Raw genomic sequence first — 17,531 nt, forward strand, 5'->3', positions numbered from 1 at the left:
AAAAACAGCCAGAGTAGGTGTAAGATATGAGTTGGAACTCTCCGCCCTGTGCTCAGGCTGTGTCATGAATACAAAACTCTGTGTTAGTGTTTGTTTGGATGAGGAGCACTGCAGTGAAATGTAGCTCAAATCAAGTCCTCGGGTCCCAAAGCACACTCAGACCTTCCACAGATATGATGTGCTGTGTTGTGCTAGGCTAAGAGCATGGATCGGTTTTAATGAAGTCACTGTCAAACCATTAAACATGTCTGATGCATTTTTATTAGGTGTAAAAGAGCACAGCAAGCATAATTTACTCAAATATAAACATATGGTGGCATTTTAAGGTAATCAAAGTGTCAATTAGGTTGTATCCAAACAGCAATTAGTGCTTCAAGTGTTTACTCAACCTTTGCACATGTGGGGATTTTCAATGCAGCAGCTTAGGCTCTGCTTTAAGTTCAACACACTGCATTAAACCTGATGACAACTGTCTGTGAAATTGAATCAGAAATTCATCAGTCAAGGCTTGCACTTAAGAATTTCTGCTTATTTTCATACACTTTCTCATCCACATTTCTCAGCATCCACAAATTTCTGTTGATCAGCTGTTTTGTGTTACTGTGACAAAATGTAGTTTTGGAGAAACTACTAGTGGAACTAGCACAAAGGTGGTTTAGGCAGGTTGCATATGTCTGTCTGCGTATCAACGCAGTCCCAGCATGGTGTGCTGCCCAGTGTGGGCAAAGTGAGATTTGGAGGTCCAGAGGGTCAGGACTTCTATGGGCCCCATATGGGCCAGCCAACATGGGACCCACATGGGTTTTCTGTAAGAAGGCCCATGTTCTGCTGTCTTCTAGAAGTGTGTGGTCCAAAAGGACAAAACTGCTGTGGGGGCTGTGTGGGATAAGTGTGGTTTTTGTGCTGCCCACATAGCCCCACAGTTCAACCACAGCTACCCACTGTGGGCCCACACGTGAGTAGTAATTTCAGAAATCTCTTTGTTCACTTATCTCAATAACCGTTCGTATAAACCTCTTCAATTTGGAAAATTTGTTGCTGGGGACTCTAGTGCCAAAGTTGATGAAGTTTGTATGAGCAGTTTTCAGACTTTGGCTACAGGGTGGGTTTTGGTTTTATCGGTGTTTCCCATAGAGAGGCTATTCCCTACTCCACTCTGTATTTAGGGGGAGTGGCAAAATACATGTACATGTGTTTGTTTGGTTAACTCAATCCTTATTCTAACTTTAACACTAAAACCAAATCTTCAACCATCAAACGGTTGAATCAAAGACTGAAGGAATGTAAAAAAAAAAAAGAAAAAAAAAGATGAAACCACAAAGTTCTAACTTTTATCAAAATGTCTAAAATGCTATACAAATTTGCTAACTGTTGTCACAAAAGTAACCTAGTTTACACTACCTTAAATGGAAACTATACTTGTCAATTGTCTGTATACCCATTTTGTAATATTATATCCTAAATAACCAGGAAAAACTGAAAGTTTACATTAAACTTCTTAATTCTTATTATATAGAATTTGTTAGCAGTAGATATCATACAAAATATAATTATATTAGGTTCTTCTGCTTCATTATAAATGTGTTGTTGTTTTTTTAATCAGGTGCTTAGGCATTTAAACAATTCCTAATGTGCTTTTAAACTGAGTTTCCACCACTTTGCATGTAATCATTAGTTATTATTAATCTCTGCCTCTCTTCTGTCCTGTCTTGCTCCCATTACCTGCAGCTGGTTGTGGCAGCTGGCTGCTCTTCTCTGAGCCTGGTTCTGTAGAGGTTTCTTCCTGTTACAAGGGAGTTTTTCTGTCCCACTATAACCAACTGCTGCTCATAGGCGGTGATCTCATTGTTGGGGTTTCCTGTGTATTATTGCAGGGGTCTTTATCTTACAATGTAAGGCACCTTGAAGCAACTGCTGTTGTGATTTGGTGATATATAAATAAAGTTTAATCAAATCAAAAATAATAATTGATTTTAGGAATGTGAACTGTTTTTGCTATTCACTATTCACTGACTTGGAAAAGCAGCAGCATTGCAGTTTTATGCCCCATACGAGACACAATTAAAGTCAATGCTCTTGCTAAGTACTGCAAAAAACACCCAGAATTTATTACAGTATTAAATACTTCATTATATTAGAGAATCATCAGTGCTTATAATTATGAAGGGTTAATGTAAAACTATTGCCAAACAAACTGCAGACACAGGAATGCTTGTGTTTTACACCAGTAATAATTAAAGCCATAAAGAAATTGTATTAGTGTTATAGTGACACAAAATTTGAGGACCCCCTGAAGAGTTAACAGCTATAAACATCATAAAGCCGACCACTATTACCTGCTGCAAACGTGTCTGCTTTGAAGGGGAGTGTTAGTGACACATTTACCTCACTTATACTTGGAAGGTGAAAAGCATCTGTCCTGCTGTGTTGTATTACAGGCCGAGCAAACCTGTTATGAATACTAATCATTGAGAGGAAATGATTGTGTTTAGTAGGGAAAGATGATTGAGCATGCTAGAGAGGCACGAAACCAAAGAGAGCTCGACATTTGCCGTGATCTCTAAAAACCTGTTTCAATATCTGTGGAAATGAAGAAGTGTCTCCCGAAGCAATAAGAACCAGCCCACACTCCGTCTTATGATATTATTAAGTGATATTCCCGAGGCATGATGCCCCATTTAAATTGAATAGAGGACAGGAGGGATACTGTTTAAGTAATAATAATGGTTTTCTAGGATAGTCAAGAGCTTGTGTTATACTGTACCTTGGTGTGTGTGCGTGTGTATGTTTGTTTGAATAAATTGTAGTTCAAAACCACAGTTTGAAAATTTGGATTGTCCTCTTGAAAACTTCAAAGGGCTGTTTAGGGAAATTATTTTTTTTCCGAGTGTCCTCATACAGACAGGAAGTGTCGTTATGGAAATTTTATGAGTTAAGGTTTTCTTCATGCACAAATGAAGTTTAAAATACAGATATATTTATATAAAAAAATTCACCTCAGCCCAAGACTAATTTAAACATGGGACTCTAAGGGAACTGACCATAGACCATACTGTACATAAAAAATGAATCCTGCAGTTTAGTGCTCTCAGAGTCGTCATCTTGGTATTTTCAAATGGTAGGCTTGCGCTCATCAGGAAAATGTTTATTGTTGTCATAGAGCAAGAGAGCCAAGGGCCATTTTCACAGACTTCTATTGAGGTTTGCCAATAACCACATGACATGAGCTTCTCTGCCATTTTGAATATGTGACATTTATGACATTTATTTATTTTCAAGTGAGTAAGGCCCCTGTCACACACGCCTGTCCATGACCATCAGGCTACCACCTGTCGTGAAGGAAAAACTGAGTATTCCCTAATCGTTTGTGAGTGGTTGCTGGAAGCTGATAGCAGTGACGGGGAAAAATGATTTGTGACGCTCCACCTGTGGCCTGTTTGTGTGGCAGGTCTCATCTGCAGCCACTGGAGAGGTGGTGTGGCTTGTTTTCAACCCCTGGCTCAGTGTGCCAGCGCTCCATAAAAGCCCTCAGAGGTCAGTTTTGCACTGAACGTCTTTCTTTCACTTAAAATAAATAGCCTTTTAGTTCTTTGTTTTAATCACATCCATGCAATCTGGTATCTGTCATATTGGTCCCAGTCACACAGGGCTACAGACCAATCAGTGATCCCCTGGGAACAACCTTTCACTAGAGAAAAATGTGCATTTCTCAACCAGTTGGTAAAAAACTCCTTGTGGTTGCTTTGATCACTATCACATTGCCACAATCACTGTCCAGCTACTCTCCGAGCTGCAGTGAAACCATGACATGGAGAAATTTCGCCTTCAAAGTAAAAGCTGTGCCTCAGAGCTGTAGACAACAGACACAACTTTTTTTTGTGGGCCATTTGTAGTTTTTGTTGCACTTTTTCAAGTTTCATTATCACTGGGCTACTACTTGCATAATATTTGCATGAAACATGAAAAACTGCAGGCAACCATAGGAATCTACTAGCAACCAAAACAATCACTGTGCAGCACCTTCTCTGCAACCTCCAGAAACCACTGCCAACCAGTCAGGCAATACAAATTTTCCCTAGCAACCGGTGGTTGCATCACATCCAAATATGATGGACAGTTCTTGAGCAATATGATGCCATATGAGGAAAATAAATACAACTTCTTTTTGAAACAGAGGACCCCCCCCTCCCACCTGACAGTCATCAAAAGGGATGGAGGTTTGAGGCTTTAATTTTCAGACCCTAAAGCTATGTCAATCTTTTTGCATCAAACCTCAAGTGGCCATCTGACAAATGCAGTTTTTGGCAGTCAGAACTAAGTCCAAAGATGAACACACCCGCTACTGCAGCTATGACCTACCTTCCACAGAGACTTTTTTTAGACCTCCTACTTCTACAGTATGTCTACCCTCCCCTGAATATAAAGGGAACACAGCGATTTTCTGTATCAACAATAAGCCAGGTTGTCCTTCTGTAGATGAAGAACAGAAGACAGTCACGTAATTACGCTTCAAAAAGGCTCCACCAAGCCCAAGCCTTCCAGGTTTATGAGTTCACACTTCCAAAGATCCATCACACGCGAGTACTTACATTACAGGTTCCACATTGAAGAGCCAACTGCAGTTGCCAGTGCCACAATACATTTACGGAGATGCAAGTGCACATTGTTGGGCACAAAGAGAAAGAACACATGCAGACACCCTCACAAACACACATACCAATTACAGACACAAAACAATAAGGAGAGAAAGAATGAGAAGGATAGAGAGCCTAATTGCTATAATTATAATCACCCACTCAATGAGTACAAAAGCTGCAATAACAATTATAAGTTGTTTAATGCAGATTCTGGTAAGAACTTCACTACAAACCATTTTGCAGGGGATAAAGTTTCCAGATTAGTTCCTTTAGGTGTTATCCAGTTACTGCATATGTTTGGGGAATAAACACAGCTGCGATTTTTAAAAGACCACACAAAAAACAAATTCTGCGACTCAGTTTGGACTCCAAAACAGGACAGAGTCGTCATGAGTAAATGCTGCAGATATTATATGTGGTGCATAATGAGATAAAAACTATTGTGTCTGCCTCAAACCAGTGTGCCCTCATTTGAATGGTAGCAGCTGGTCTGAGAGGCAGAGAAAGAACAAGGACATGGCTTTGACCTGGTTTGAATGGGAGAGCGCTAATTAGAACGGTGATTACTGGTTGTTAGCGCCGCACAGGGGACATGACTGAAATGATGTGCGAGGGCTGCAGCCAGGGAGTTAACACAGCAAGGGAGAAAGCAGTAGATGAACAGCGGGAGAAAGAAACTGAATGGAAAAGAGAAGAAACAGCAAATAGCATTCAGTGAATGCAAAAAAACCCAAACAGCCAAGTGAGGCAAAGCTGACGCCAGGAAATAAAAAAAGAAAAGATAAGGAGGGCGAGTGGAAGAGGCAGAAAATAAGAAGAGGAGATCAAACATTTGCGTTGCCTAAAATCAGGAACAACCACTGCGACAGAAGAGGAGTTGTAAGAAGAAAAAAGGAGGTACAGACACCCCCCACCCCCACAATGAGCTGAAGTGCTATTGTGGTTTTGGTAATCACCCAACCATCGATGTGAAAGAAAACCTCTACTATCTGAGCACAGATGAAACACACGGATAAGAGAGAACACGGCTAATCACTTATTATCAGAGAAAAACAACTTTATTTGTGGTCATAGTAAAATATCTGTCTGAACAAGCTATTCCTTTGCTTGTGTGGTAGAAAACAGGGTTTTGCTGTGTATTATCTGAATTTGTAAGAGTTTCAAAGGCTCTCAGTTGACGAAATTCTCTCAGAAGAGATACTTTGTATCCTCCTAATGGTGAAAAATCAAGGTGTGTGGTAAGTGGGGTAGGGTGGTGGTGGTCTAGCCTGGATTAAGGTTTTGGATGGTCTCACGGTGCTCTTGGTACAGAGAATGGAAGGCCCGAGCTAAACAGAGGAGAGGAGCATCACAGTTTTCCATCTCTTTCTGTAAAAGACAAACATGAACAGACAGAAATGCAGGCAGTAGTCACTGTATTATAAAAAGATATAAAGAATGCGATATTTTCCTGCATAGTTCATCCTTCAGATGTGGGAACTGTTAAAGTCTGCCATGAACGCTGTGTCGATGTGCGCAATAAGCTCACTCACAGCTGAGGTCTCGTGGTACTCCAGTCCCTGACTCTGGGCCCATTCCTTGGCCACAGATGCCTGTACCTCTCTTCTAGCAGACAGATCTGACTTGTTGCCCACCAGGACACCTGGAACACACGCAAACACAAAGATGCACTTAGAGATGCACATAAACACAGATTCAAGACTTATTCTAGAAGTGCTGTTGTTTGTTCAGTTAATGCTTGGAAACTTGTTTTTAAAGATTTGTAGTTAAATGTATGTCTTTTTTTTTGGTGGGTTGCAAAGTGGCAACAAAGGGGTGCAGCAACAGGAACGCTAAAGCTGCATAAATAGCTCACCTTACACGACACTAACAGGCTAGATGGGTATCAGCTGCGCTATCGTCTAATCTGGGCTGACATTGGGTCCACATACTCAGGAAATTCAAAAAGTTCAGAAAATTCAAAAATTCTTCTTTTATGGCATCAGACTAAGTGATGCATTTGAGATGTTTGTAAAGATTTTGGGTCTTTATTTAACTATTGACAAGTTAAAGTAACGGAACAGTTTATCTGGTTCTTACCAATTCGTTAATTATTGAAATAAATTCACATCAACGGCAACTGCTGACATATTCCACTGTCATTATTCCTTATTTATTCAAACAAAATGCAGAAACAATGTCTGAAAAGCTAAGTACACCTCATGATTCAATAGTAAAAAGAGCAATAACTTATTCAACAAATTCAGAGTTCCATTTTTCTCCAAACACTGTGCACTATGAGCAAACACATCCCCTTTGGTTTCATCTGTCTAAAAGATTTTGTTACATAAGTCTTGTGGTTTGTTCAGTTGATGTTTCGAAACTTTTTTCACAGATTTGTACTCAAATGTATTTTTTTTCAGGGAGATGGTGGGTTGCAAAGTAGGTTACATGTGTAAGTTGGCTCAGCTGATACCCTTCTACACATACAACGGGATATCTTATGTAACACATGCTGTTTATGCAGCTTTAGCCTTCCTGTTGCTGCACATCTGTAAGCCACTTTGGAAGCCACCTCAATTTGACATACTCATTTTATCTTGGAGCTGAGAGGGTCTCAGAGCAGAAACTTGTGACCATATTAAAATTACCGCAGCTGGTAATATCAGTCTTCTTCTGACCACAGTGGTCTTGATTGATTTCCCTCCCTTTTATTTTCCGTTTCCCAGTATTTCATGTTCTGTGAGGTGTTACCTGGAACATGGAGACCCTGGCAATGAGCACGGACTCGTTCCAGCCAGCGGCTGCAGTTAGCAAAAGACTGCTCACTGGTCAGGTCGAAAACCAGGCACAGCAGCGAAGGTTCCCCCCACTATAGAAAGGAACGTAACGAGTGGTGATGAGGTGGGAAATGTTGGTTTTTATATACAAGGAATGAGGGAAGTGGGACAGACATATGATTGGTCCCACATCAGTTTACTTTTCTCTACTCGTGTAGCAAATCAAATAATACTTTACTATGACAGGAGGTGAAGCTCTAGATGATGAATTTATCTAGTATCATGCAGATTAAAAAAAAATCCAGGGAACAAGTCTCACCATTTTCTCACAGGAATCCACTAATGTCTCCTTCCCTGCAGAGTCTATGATGTAGAGCTCCTGGTGGGGAAAAGCAGAGAAAGGGGGAGACGGACAAGGTGTTATTCACGGGAAGTTAATCAAATTACTTCACATTTTCTTTTATAAGGACATTAATCTTAGACCTACAATACTGCCAAATAGCATACTGAATTCAGATGAAGAAATAACAATATTATATGTCTGGGAAAGCTTCTTCCACACTGAGTGATGGATTCCAACTGTCAGCATTTTAAAAACAGACTGGCGGCTGCCAGTGCTTCCCCTCAGCCTCCTAGTCGACACAGCTATCAATTTCAAAATCCTACATGGCCTTGTTCTCTAGTTACTGCATTCACAAACTTAAGTGTCCATGCAGCCCACTGGGCGGGGTGACGACAATACTCCATCAGCCTTTTACAACCCTGGCTGAGAGATGAACTTTAAGCTGTGGTTGGGTGGCTAATATCTGTTGCTTCATTCAACAAAATGTAGCCTCCACCTAGAGTCCTGCAATGGATTCTAGGCACATGGTTGCACTCACCACGCTGTCATTGGTCGCTGGGATGTTGATACACTTCATCAGCAGCTCCACGCCTGTTGTCTGCCAAACAAACAAGGCTCCAAATGTTAAATTAGTTATGTGACATAAAGCTAAAATAAACCTCTTCATGATGGATCTGGCATGCCTTTGTCATAAACAATCATTCTTTCTGTCACATTATGGGCGTGCCTGTCAAAATGCATTTACAATCTGCAACAGTTTTGAAGAGAAGAGAAGAGAAGAGAAGAGAAGAGAAGAGAAGAGAAGAGAAGAGAAGAGAAGAGAAGAGAAGAGAAGAGAAGAGAAGAGAAGAGAAGTTTGTTGTCAGGGAGTTACCACTGTCTAGTCTGATGTATGGCAAATGTCAATACATGTTGACTGTTGTTCTGATTTGGCGCTATATTTAATTGAATTTAAAGCATTTTAAGCCTTTAAATCACCTAATGTTATGGTAGCATTTGTTTGTAGCCATACTGAGCTGATGTACATATGTGTCATATTCAGTTTCCCTTTGTCTTATCTGACTATTTAGCTTTAAATGGTCCACTATGTTCTAAGTTCTTGCTCCCTACTTTGTGCTGTTATTTAGAGGTAAGCAAGTATTTTACAAAGGACTTTTAGAACAATTTCACTAAAAACAGCTGCCTACAGCAACCGAACCTGACATGAAAGTAAACCAAAGCAAAAACAACTTGGCCGTTAACTCAAAACGGGAGTCAACAGAGGCCATTTAAAAAAAAAAAGAGTAGGTATAACTATAAATTTTTCTTTTTTAGAGTTCTATCTACTGTGAAAGAGAAAAAACTGACTGTTTCTATGTGAAAGAAACACAGAAACAGTCAGTGTGAGTTTTTCTCTTTTGTCAAAACAAACAGCTGGTATAGCTGTTTACTAAAATGAATGTTGAATGTTCATCACACAAAAGCAGCTGCAAAAATATTTCGAAACAATAAGAACGACACAAAAAGAGCTGTAGTGGCTGTAAACCTTCGTCCTCCTTTGCAAGGTGGAGGCAGCTGTTTTTTGAATCTGCCCCAAACTACAGTTCAGGAAACATCAGCTATTTGAACTTTGGTCAAACTGTCTTAATGTTAAACAAACTGCTGAAGGTAGTTGGGATCTTTTAGTACAGAGCAAATAGAGGTAGCTGTTAAAGGAGATAAAGTGCAGGCAGTAGAGAGGCAGGACGATATCACAAATTCACCTTCTTTACAAGCTACGAGATCTAAAGAAATCCTAAATGGACCAGATAGTTGCAGGCTGCCTTTCCCCCTCCAACTATTCACTGGTATGAGATCAGTGATGACCTTGAAGAAGTGAGTTGAGGTTTCTTCACATCAGCATCTAACTCTAAATTGATCTGATCTCCTGAGCTCACACTTAATGAAGCATGTCAAATGCAAGAGACTAAAATCCTGCAAACACACACGCACACACAAACGCACCGTGGACACTCACTGCCTCTGTGAAATACACACACACACACACACACCTCTGACCAACATTTACCCAATTCATACACACGCAGAGTTCATAACAAGCATCTAGCAGTACACACACAGACCATGCTGCAGTCCCACTTCAGTCTAATGAGCTGGTGTGATGCATAGGAAGCTTCTTGCTGGAATGTCAATGAGAGCCTATTAGTAGCAAATAAGCTTGGAATATTGCTAACAGGCTGTCTGACATTTTCAAAGGAGGACGTGAGCGGAATGGCTGACAGCCTCGGCTACCCTTCAAAATCAAAAGTTGAAGAACATGAGGGATGACTTGGGCGTCTGCAGAAGGATTAACCCTTCACAGCACCGGTTAAGCCCCATGAAAGAAACACATATTGTGTCCTGTTTCCATCAGCATTTAAATCTTAAACTGAAAGCTGTGGGACAGAGTTACTGGTATTAGATTAGAAAGGTCACCTGTGGAGTACCCCAGGGATTGGTGATTTACAATCATGATATCAGTTAGCATTTATAAAAATGACACTAATTTATATCGCTCTAAAGGAAAAAGTTTTTTGCAGCAAACCTAGCTATTGGAAGAATCTGGAATAAAATAAGTAGAAGTAAAAGACCTTGTAAATACTTTGTTGTCCATTTATAGTTTTTTAAATATCCTATCCCTATCCCTGTAAAAACACGCTAATCAGCTCCAGGAATGTGCACCCCAGCAAATTCACTCCATTCAGCCAAAGGTCAGATCGTGCAGACCTCAAAGAAACCACGAAAAAACCCAAGAGTTACATCTCAGATTATACCAGCCTCAACTAGCATGCTAAAGGCTAAAGTTCATGACAGAAAAAAAACTGAACAAGTACGGCTTGTTTGCAAGGACTGCCAGGAGAAACCCTCTTTTCTCTAAAAACAACATGGCAGTACAGCTTAGGTTTGCAAAGTTGCATCTCCACGAACCACAAGATGTCTTGAACAATATCCTTTGGACAGTAGAGACCAAAGTGGAGATGACTGGCCATAATTTACAAACACCGAACAAGAATGAAACACAGCCCATACCCTCTGTCAAGCATGGCAGTAGAGGAGTGATGATTTGGACTTGTTTTGCATCTGAGCACCTGGCAAAGTATTCAGATGTATTCAGATCAGGACAAATCTAGGAAATCTAGAGCGGAACGACAGAAAAAATAAAGAATCAAGGGGTTGCACAATGGCCCAGTCCAAGCCCAGATCTCAACCTAATTGAAATACTGTGGCCAAAGTAAGAAAACAAGTGGTCACAAATCTCAATAAACTAAAGGAAACTCGTAAAGGAAAAATTCTTTTGAAGCTTATGCGTAAGTTCAATAAGGGAGATCTGTAGTCACACATCTGTATGCTTGCCAGGTATTGGTGGCTAATCTAAGCTTTACATCACTTCCACTTTCCCACACTGTCAAGCTGATTGTGACATCACTGGTCTAGTCCAATCATCTTTCTGCCGGCCTTCTTTAGGCCAATCAGTCTTCACTCCACATACTTTAAATCTCACTGCGTATCTGTCATTCTCCTTTGCAGACGCCTTCGTCTACTCCACGTCCTCCCCATCACCGCCTCTCCTTAGTCACTCAGGCCCTATTCAAGCCTCCATCTTCATCTCCACCACCAGAGTCTAGACTCCAGGGGATTTTGTCCTAATCCCTATCACCGCTGGGATGTTCTTCTGCTGTGATGGGTCATCGGAGTCTAGCCGCCAAATGCCTCAAATTGAATTCCTTACATCGACAAATCATGTTCAGTTCCTTCTAATGATCTCTCCTTATTGAACTTCAATGATGCAGGAAACTGATAAAGTCATACAGAGAATGATTACTTCAAGTTAGTGCAGCTAGAAGTGGTTCAACAAGCTACTGAATCAATGGGCGTACTTAGTTTTTTACAGAAGTGCAAAGAGTCCTGTTAAACAACCCAACTCAAAACACTGTTCAAAGTAGGGCTGCTCAATTAATCGAATTTTAATCGTGATTACGATCTGGGCTTTCAACGATCATTAAAAATGACTGAGCCGATTATTAGCTCCTCCTCTCGCGCTGCTCCGTGTGGCAAATCGAGCGCACCTCTCTGCGTTTCGAACACGCGTCACAACAATTAAGAGGACCCGAGGGAAGCTCGGAAAGCTAAGCAGAAGTTATTTGGAGAGGAGAGGATAATGGCTGCTGAAGAAAGAATGCCGTTGGTTGAAAAGAGAGGTAAAACGACTTCAGTGGTGTGGAAACATTTTGGGTTCGCGGAGTCAGACGTGGATCAAGTAGACATAGTGTGGAAACTTTGCTACGGTGTCGTAGCTGCACCACAGAGCAACACTACAAATTTATTCAATCATTTGAAGACCGCTCACAAAGTGACATACGATCAAACAATGAAGGAACATAGAGAAAAACTCTTGACAACACCTGCTTCATCCTCACAGACTTCCATTCACGCTACCCTGTACAACGCGACTAAATATCCCACCAGCTCCCAGAGACACAAGGAGATAACAAACGCGGTAACGTTTTTACTCGCCAAAGACCACTGCTCAATTAACACAGTGAACAACCAGTATTATGCAGTATTTTGAAGTTCACTAAACATAGATGTTTACATTTTTCATTTATTTTTTATATTGCAAACATTTGCACTGTTATCAGTATTTGCACACTATTTTATATTATTTTTTGACATCTTTAAAGCCATTATTCAATACATTGTTATTGTTAAATAAATATCGTCAAATAATCGAGATCTCAATTTCAGTGAAAATAATCGTGATTATCACTTTTGCCATAATCGAGCAGCCCTAGTTCAAAGTAACGAGAAGCAAACAAAGGTCTATGGAGTCAGAACGAGAGGGAACATTAACGTGTTCAACAGTCCTGAGTAAGGGTTCTTCCTCTTGGGCGAAGCTCAGTAGATGTAAATATTCATACTTCTTGTGCAAATGCTGGAATTGAAGCCAAATTTGTACATTTCACTATTACTACCCTCTTGAAAATACAAAGTAACTTCTGGATGAAAAATTCATGGTTTAAGAGCTTCAATTGTTTTTTTCAAAAGTCAAGTTCCTTTTACATGAAGCACTGTACACCAAGTGAGTTAAGAAGTTAAAAATATTTCAACTAATATCAGGCAAGCGGTTGGCTACAAATAGGTGTTTTAACAGTTGCATAGCAACAGCAAAGACTGTGACCAGCAATTCCCCATGAGCATTTCTTTCAGAGTATTCAGCTAATAAAGTGGTGTCAACTGGACACAGAGCCTTGATTTACTGGCACAAATGCAGACCTGAATTTCTCTCCACTTACTTTCAAAGTTGCATCACTTCTTCTCTTCTTATTTTCCTGTTTGTTATGTATTTGAAGATTTTCACACAGCTCCACCTGTATCATTTCTTTAGATCTACTCATATTAGCTGCATTAGTTAAAAAGATGTCTAATAGTTTGACCTGGCATTCAGCAATCGTCCATTACAAATTGTAAAGGCCTCCCAATTGCAGCCTCTTTCTACTTTGTCAATGACCCGCTAGTTCACCGTGAAGAGACACACACAGCATCACAAACAAGTGCCTACTGTATTAAGCCTATGCAGTATGAAGAAACTCATCCCTGTTGTTGTTTTGTGTGTATGCTGGTGTGTGTGTTTGCTAGTTAAGTACCTGTTCTGGTGGCTTTCCAGAATCCTGCTGTATTAATTATCGACGTTCCTGTCACCTCAGAAGCCCCAAAACTGCTGACACAGCAAGATCTGAGCAACCACACAGGCGCATGCATGCACACACACTCGCACACGCACACTTGGTCTTTGTCCAGTAATTCATACACCAACCTGTTCTGTACCATAACCACTGCACGACTTTATGGTAAACTCACTAAATGTGAGTGGTTGTGTGTTGAGAAACCTGCATGAATATAAATCCATACTCACGAGTTAATGCATGTACCGCACCTACACTTTCTTACTTTTGCAGTGCCCTAGCCCTTTAGAAAACTGAGGGAATCGCTGAACAGCCATGCCGCCATATATCACAGAGTCAGGTTAATGACATGGTTCCTTTTCTCGTGTAGATTAGCATAAATAATGCAGATTAGTCCTTCTCTGCGTCAGCATTAATTGCTACATTATGCTGTTGTGCACTTCAGTGAGTCCTGTAGTAAAGACCTCTGCAGGTCCTTGAAAAGCCTGCAAGAAGTTCCACTAAAGAAACTACATGCAATATAAACATAGTCCTCTATGACTAATATTAGACATGTTGATTTGCTATTGATGTATAATTACATCTTACCGTTTCATTAATTTGAAAATTCTACAGTTCTTGACTGATTGAGCAAATCTGAAGTAAACGACTACATGTGATTAACTGTGCACGGTTACTCACTGCTTAACTGCTATGCCTATATCTATAAATACATGTAGAGCCTTCTAAGACCTTAATGGGTCTCAGGAAGGTTAATACTAGTTATCAGAACAAGTGTGCCTACTAAAGAAGCACATTTTGCCAATTACATGCTGATTAGCTGCTGCAGTGTCAGGCAGGACTGAACGCCTGGATTTCTGAGCACTTCACAGCACACAGATAAGGCTATTCCCTACAAACTACTATCAATTCTGTGCTGGCAGTGAGCCAGCATTGCACTTCATGAGCTGCTCCTTCAAACCCAATTCACCTCACTTACCCAGCCTGAATACAAAAACATAAGCCTGTGGCTAGTCACGGAGTACACCCCGATCTGTAAATCCCTGAACAACTTGTTTTACAGCTCCATTCCTCTGCTGATTGTGTGAATGGAGTACAACACATCCCTACTTACAGTTATAAGACATGTTATGCTGCCTACCCCACATACACTGCAGTATCTCTGGCACTGGGCTCGCTTTCTCTGTGTTATGTGACAGTGCTACACCAGGGGGCAGTTTCTCAGATGTGGACTGCTGCAGATGTCACAGACAAGTAGTCATTCTATTATACTTTGTTCAAGCCTGCTTGAAGTCCACGTGAAGGACATATCCATAGCTGGTACATTGGTGCAAAAACTGAAAGGCATGCTGACATCCGCTCTGAGCCTCACATTCATCCTTACACAACAAAATTAGTGAATCGGACCAAGTGTATACTTAAATACACAAAGTATAGCAGCTCCTCTATACGAACCAGGGATGCCAAAACTCATTTTACACTGCCAGATTCAACTAATTCTGATCTTCAGTGAGCCAAACCAGAAAAAAATCCTTTCTGTCTGTGTAAAGAATTCCAACTACACATTTAAGCCCGGAGAAATCTTAATATTAAAAAAAGAAGAGCAATTTCAACATTATGTCTCAGTTTTTCTACAAGATAAAGACCAAAAAAAACAAAAACAAAGTCAACAGTCAATAGTGAAAAACTGAAACTTTTCTGTAATTTAACCGTTTATCTATTACTTATTCACTTATAGTAATTAAGTAAGTAATTAAATGGTATAGGTGTAGTATGAATGGCCACAGGGGAGGTCTTTATCAGCAGGAAAAGCTGTAAAACTTATTAAATGTATTCCTTGTTTCAAATTTTTCAAAGCCCTCTAGTGGGCCAGTTTGGAATCTTTTCCAAGCTGATTTTGGCCCCTGAAGTCTTATGTTGACACCCCTAATATAAACTATCTAAAGATAAACCAAACTTCATATACACATGTCTATACACGTGTAAAGCACCGAGTGTTGATTGCCACTGGTCCAGACCGGTGTCACTGATTGCTACCATGGTAACATCAATAAAGCTCGCCATTTGCCAGGTGACAAAAATGATGTCAAACTGACGTCACATCCACTTGCCTACAATACCACCCGAGTGTTGCTCCGGCCGGCCAAGTACTTTTGATTTTTGGAACTTGAGGCATTGCAGGCAATCCAACCAATGCAGGTTGAAGATATGAGTGCCGTTTTTTTCTGCCATTTTAATGATATATCAGTACATGAGCTCGGAGATCCATAGATTATGCAGAGAAATATTGCAACAAAAAAAGGGGGAAAAAAGGAATATGCTTTTATAACTTCTATGCTTCTGGTTTTGACTTCTCCTGTACCAGTGACAATATGGAAATTTTGTCTGAGTAGCAACATCTATCGTTCAGGAGAATACGGATACCGCCACTGTATAAACTGAATGAAATGACCAATGAGCCAAACAAAAGACTGTCCTAACCCTTACAGATTAGTCTAAAGCAATGATGTCAAACTCATTTTATACCGTTGGCCACACACACACCACACGTTGATCTTACGTGGGCCTAACGAGCGAAACTTTCTGTCATTGTAAAGATGTTTAACTACAAATGATCACATAGAGAGCTGTGGTAGCTCACCAAACTGTCCTGTATTTACAAAACACATTTTTTGTTAATTCACAGTAAATGTTGATTTTGTTACATATTTCTATAGATGGTGGGGAAAAAAACAGACACTTTTCTATCATTCGGTTGTTTATCTCCTAGTTAATTCCTTTTGTTTTGCATTAATAGGAAAAGCTGTAAAACTTATGAAAGGATGGCCTTATGTTGGACACATCTGATCTAAAGTATGAAGACTCACTTCACTTATGGGATCAAACCATGAGCCTTTCAGTGACTATGTGTTAATGCTCTCACCATGCTGTAATTCTTCTGGAAGAGAGTGCCATCGCTGTAGAACATATGGGAAAGAGCACTTTTGCCCACTGCAGCATCTCCTACACACACACACACACACACACACACACACACGGAAGAATACAAATATAATAACCTGTGGTTGTGTTTACGGTGTCGTTTTTGTGAATTAATAATTAATAGTTTAATTTGTGTTTAAGGAGTTCGTTCTCGACAGAATTCATAATTAACCCCCCTCATTATCAGGGAGTTTTAGAGTTTAGTGTCTGGTTCACCATCATTTCTGTAAGTTGAAACATCATCACTCGGCAGTGATTGGTTTGTGTAAGCTAAATGACTGTAGCTACATGATAAAATAGACCCAACAAACATCATCTTTCACATTTAGAATAGTATCAGGCTTGTATTTTTCGTCAGTCCTATAACAAGTAGGTTGAATCTGAAACATAAGAAGGACACAGCCTGTGGCTGGGGATGTTTCTGTAGTAAAAGGCTAGCTTTAGCCCCCGTTCCTTACATATCAGGTGGGCCGCTTTGAAAACCTTACCGACCAGCAGACATCTCGCCCTTAACTTGACCATTACATGGAATGACTTCCGGTCTCTGTCAGGTAAAACTCTCTTGAAGCTAATCGAGCTATGTTTCGCTGTTTATCGGTCCATATGCCTTGGATTATCCTCCCTGCAGCCTCGGGAACATGGACACAAAGCGTCTCTTAGCAACCAGTCGCGGGGCTGTTTCATTGGTCCAGCCGGCGTGGACGTAATCGCGTAATCGCGTTTTCATTGGCTTTCTGTGAGGACGTAAAGGAAGCGAAAGGCTACTTTTGCAGAGTGTGTTAGACAGAACTTACTGAAACAGTGTACAAACGTAAATACCAGTGTGCACAACCATTTATAACACCAATAAGCCGACTTGACAAAAGATTGATGGAGCTTGTTGAAGAACAGAGCAATATCACGTATAAAGCCTGAAGGAGAAAACAAGCGTGAGGTCCTTGCATATTCAGGCAATATACGGTAAGACCGCTAGAGGGCGGAATTTATTGCACCTACCAACGGCACCATCAATCATGGAGTTCAACGTTGTTGGGTGGTGGTACTGTTATACTGTCGTTTATTCGTGTAGAAGCATTCTAGTGTTTTAATAAGTGCTGTCACACAAAAT

General features: G+C 40.4%; 1 protein-coding gene across 1 annotated transcript; it reads right to left on the bottom strand.

Annotated features, from left to right (window-relative positions):
• Positions 1-3,272: 3,272 nt before the first annotated feature.
• Positions 3,273-17,084, bottom strand: ift27 (intraflagellar transport 27 homolog (Chlamydomonas)). Its single transcript, XM_063475132.1, has 7 exons — positions 16,912-17,084; positions 16,365-16,444; positions 8,278-8,337; positions 7,716-7,775; positions 7,371-7,488; positions 6,170-6,279; positions 3,273-6,005 (listed from the first exon to the last, which is right to left on the bottom strand). Exons 1-7 carry the CDS (start codon positions 16,943-16,945, stop codon positions 5,901-5,903), a joined length of 567 nt encoding a protein of 188 aa, XP_063331202.1. The 5' UTR covers positions 16,946-17,084; the 3' UTR covers positions 3,273-5,900.
• Between the last annotated feature and the right edge of the window lie 447 nt (positions 17,085-17,531).

Source organism: Pelmatolapia mariae, linkage group LG6 (assembly GCF_036321145.2).
Source record: "Pelmatolapia mariae isolate MD_Pm_ZW linkage group LG6, Pm_UMD_F_2, whole genome shotgun sequence".
In the NCBI taxonomy this organism is placed as follows: Eukaryota; Metazoa; Chordata; class Actinopteri; order Cichliformes; family Cichlidae; genus Pelmatolapia; species Pelmatolapia mariae.

What these genes read in the sequence shown, in the direction of transcription:
- ift27 (XM_063475132.1), bottom strand. Translation starts at nt 16,945, where the DNA reads ATGGTCAAGTTAAGGGCGAGATGTCTGCTGGTCG. An exon ending in TGGATTCCTGTGAGAAAATG is followed by an intron (nt 7,489 to 7,715) that starts GTGAGACTTGTT and finishes TCCTTTCTATAG; the next exon opens with TGGGGGGAACCTTCGCTGCT. An exon ending in AGTACCACGAGACCTCAGCT is followed by an intron (nt 6,006 to 6,169) that starts GTGAGTGAGCTT and finishes TGTCTTTTACAG; the next exon opens with AAAGAGATGGAAAACTGTGA.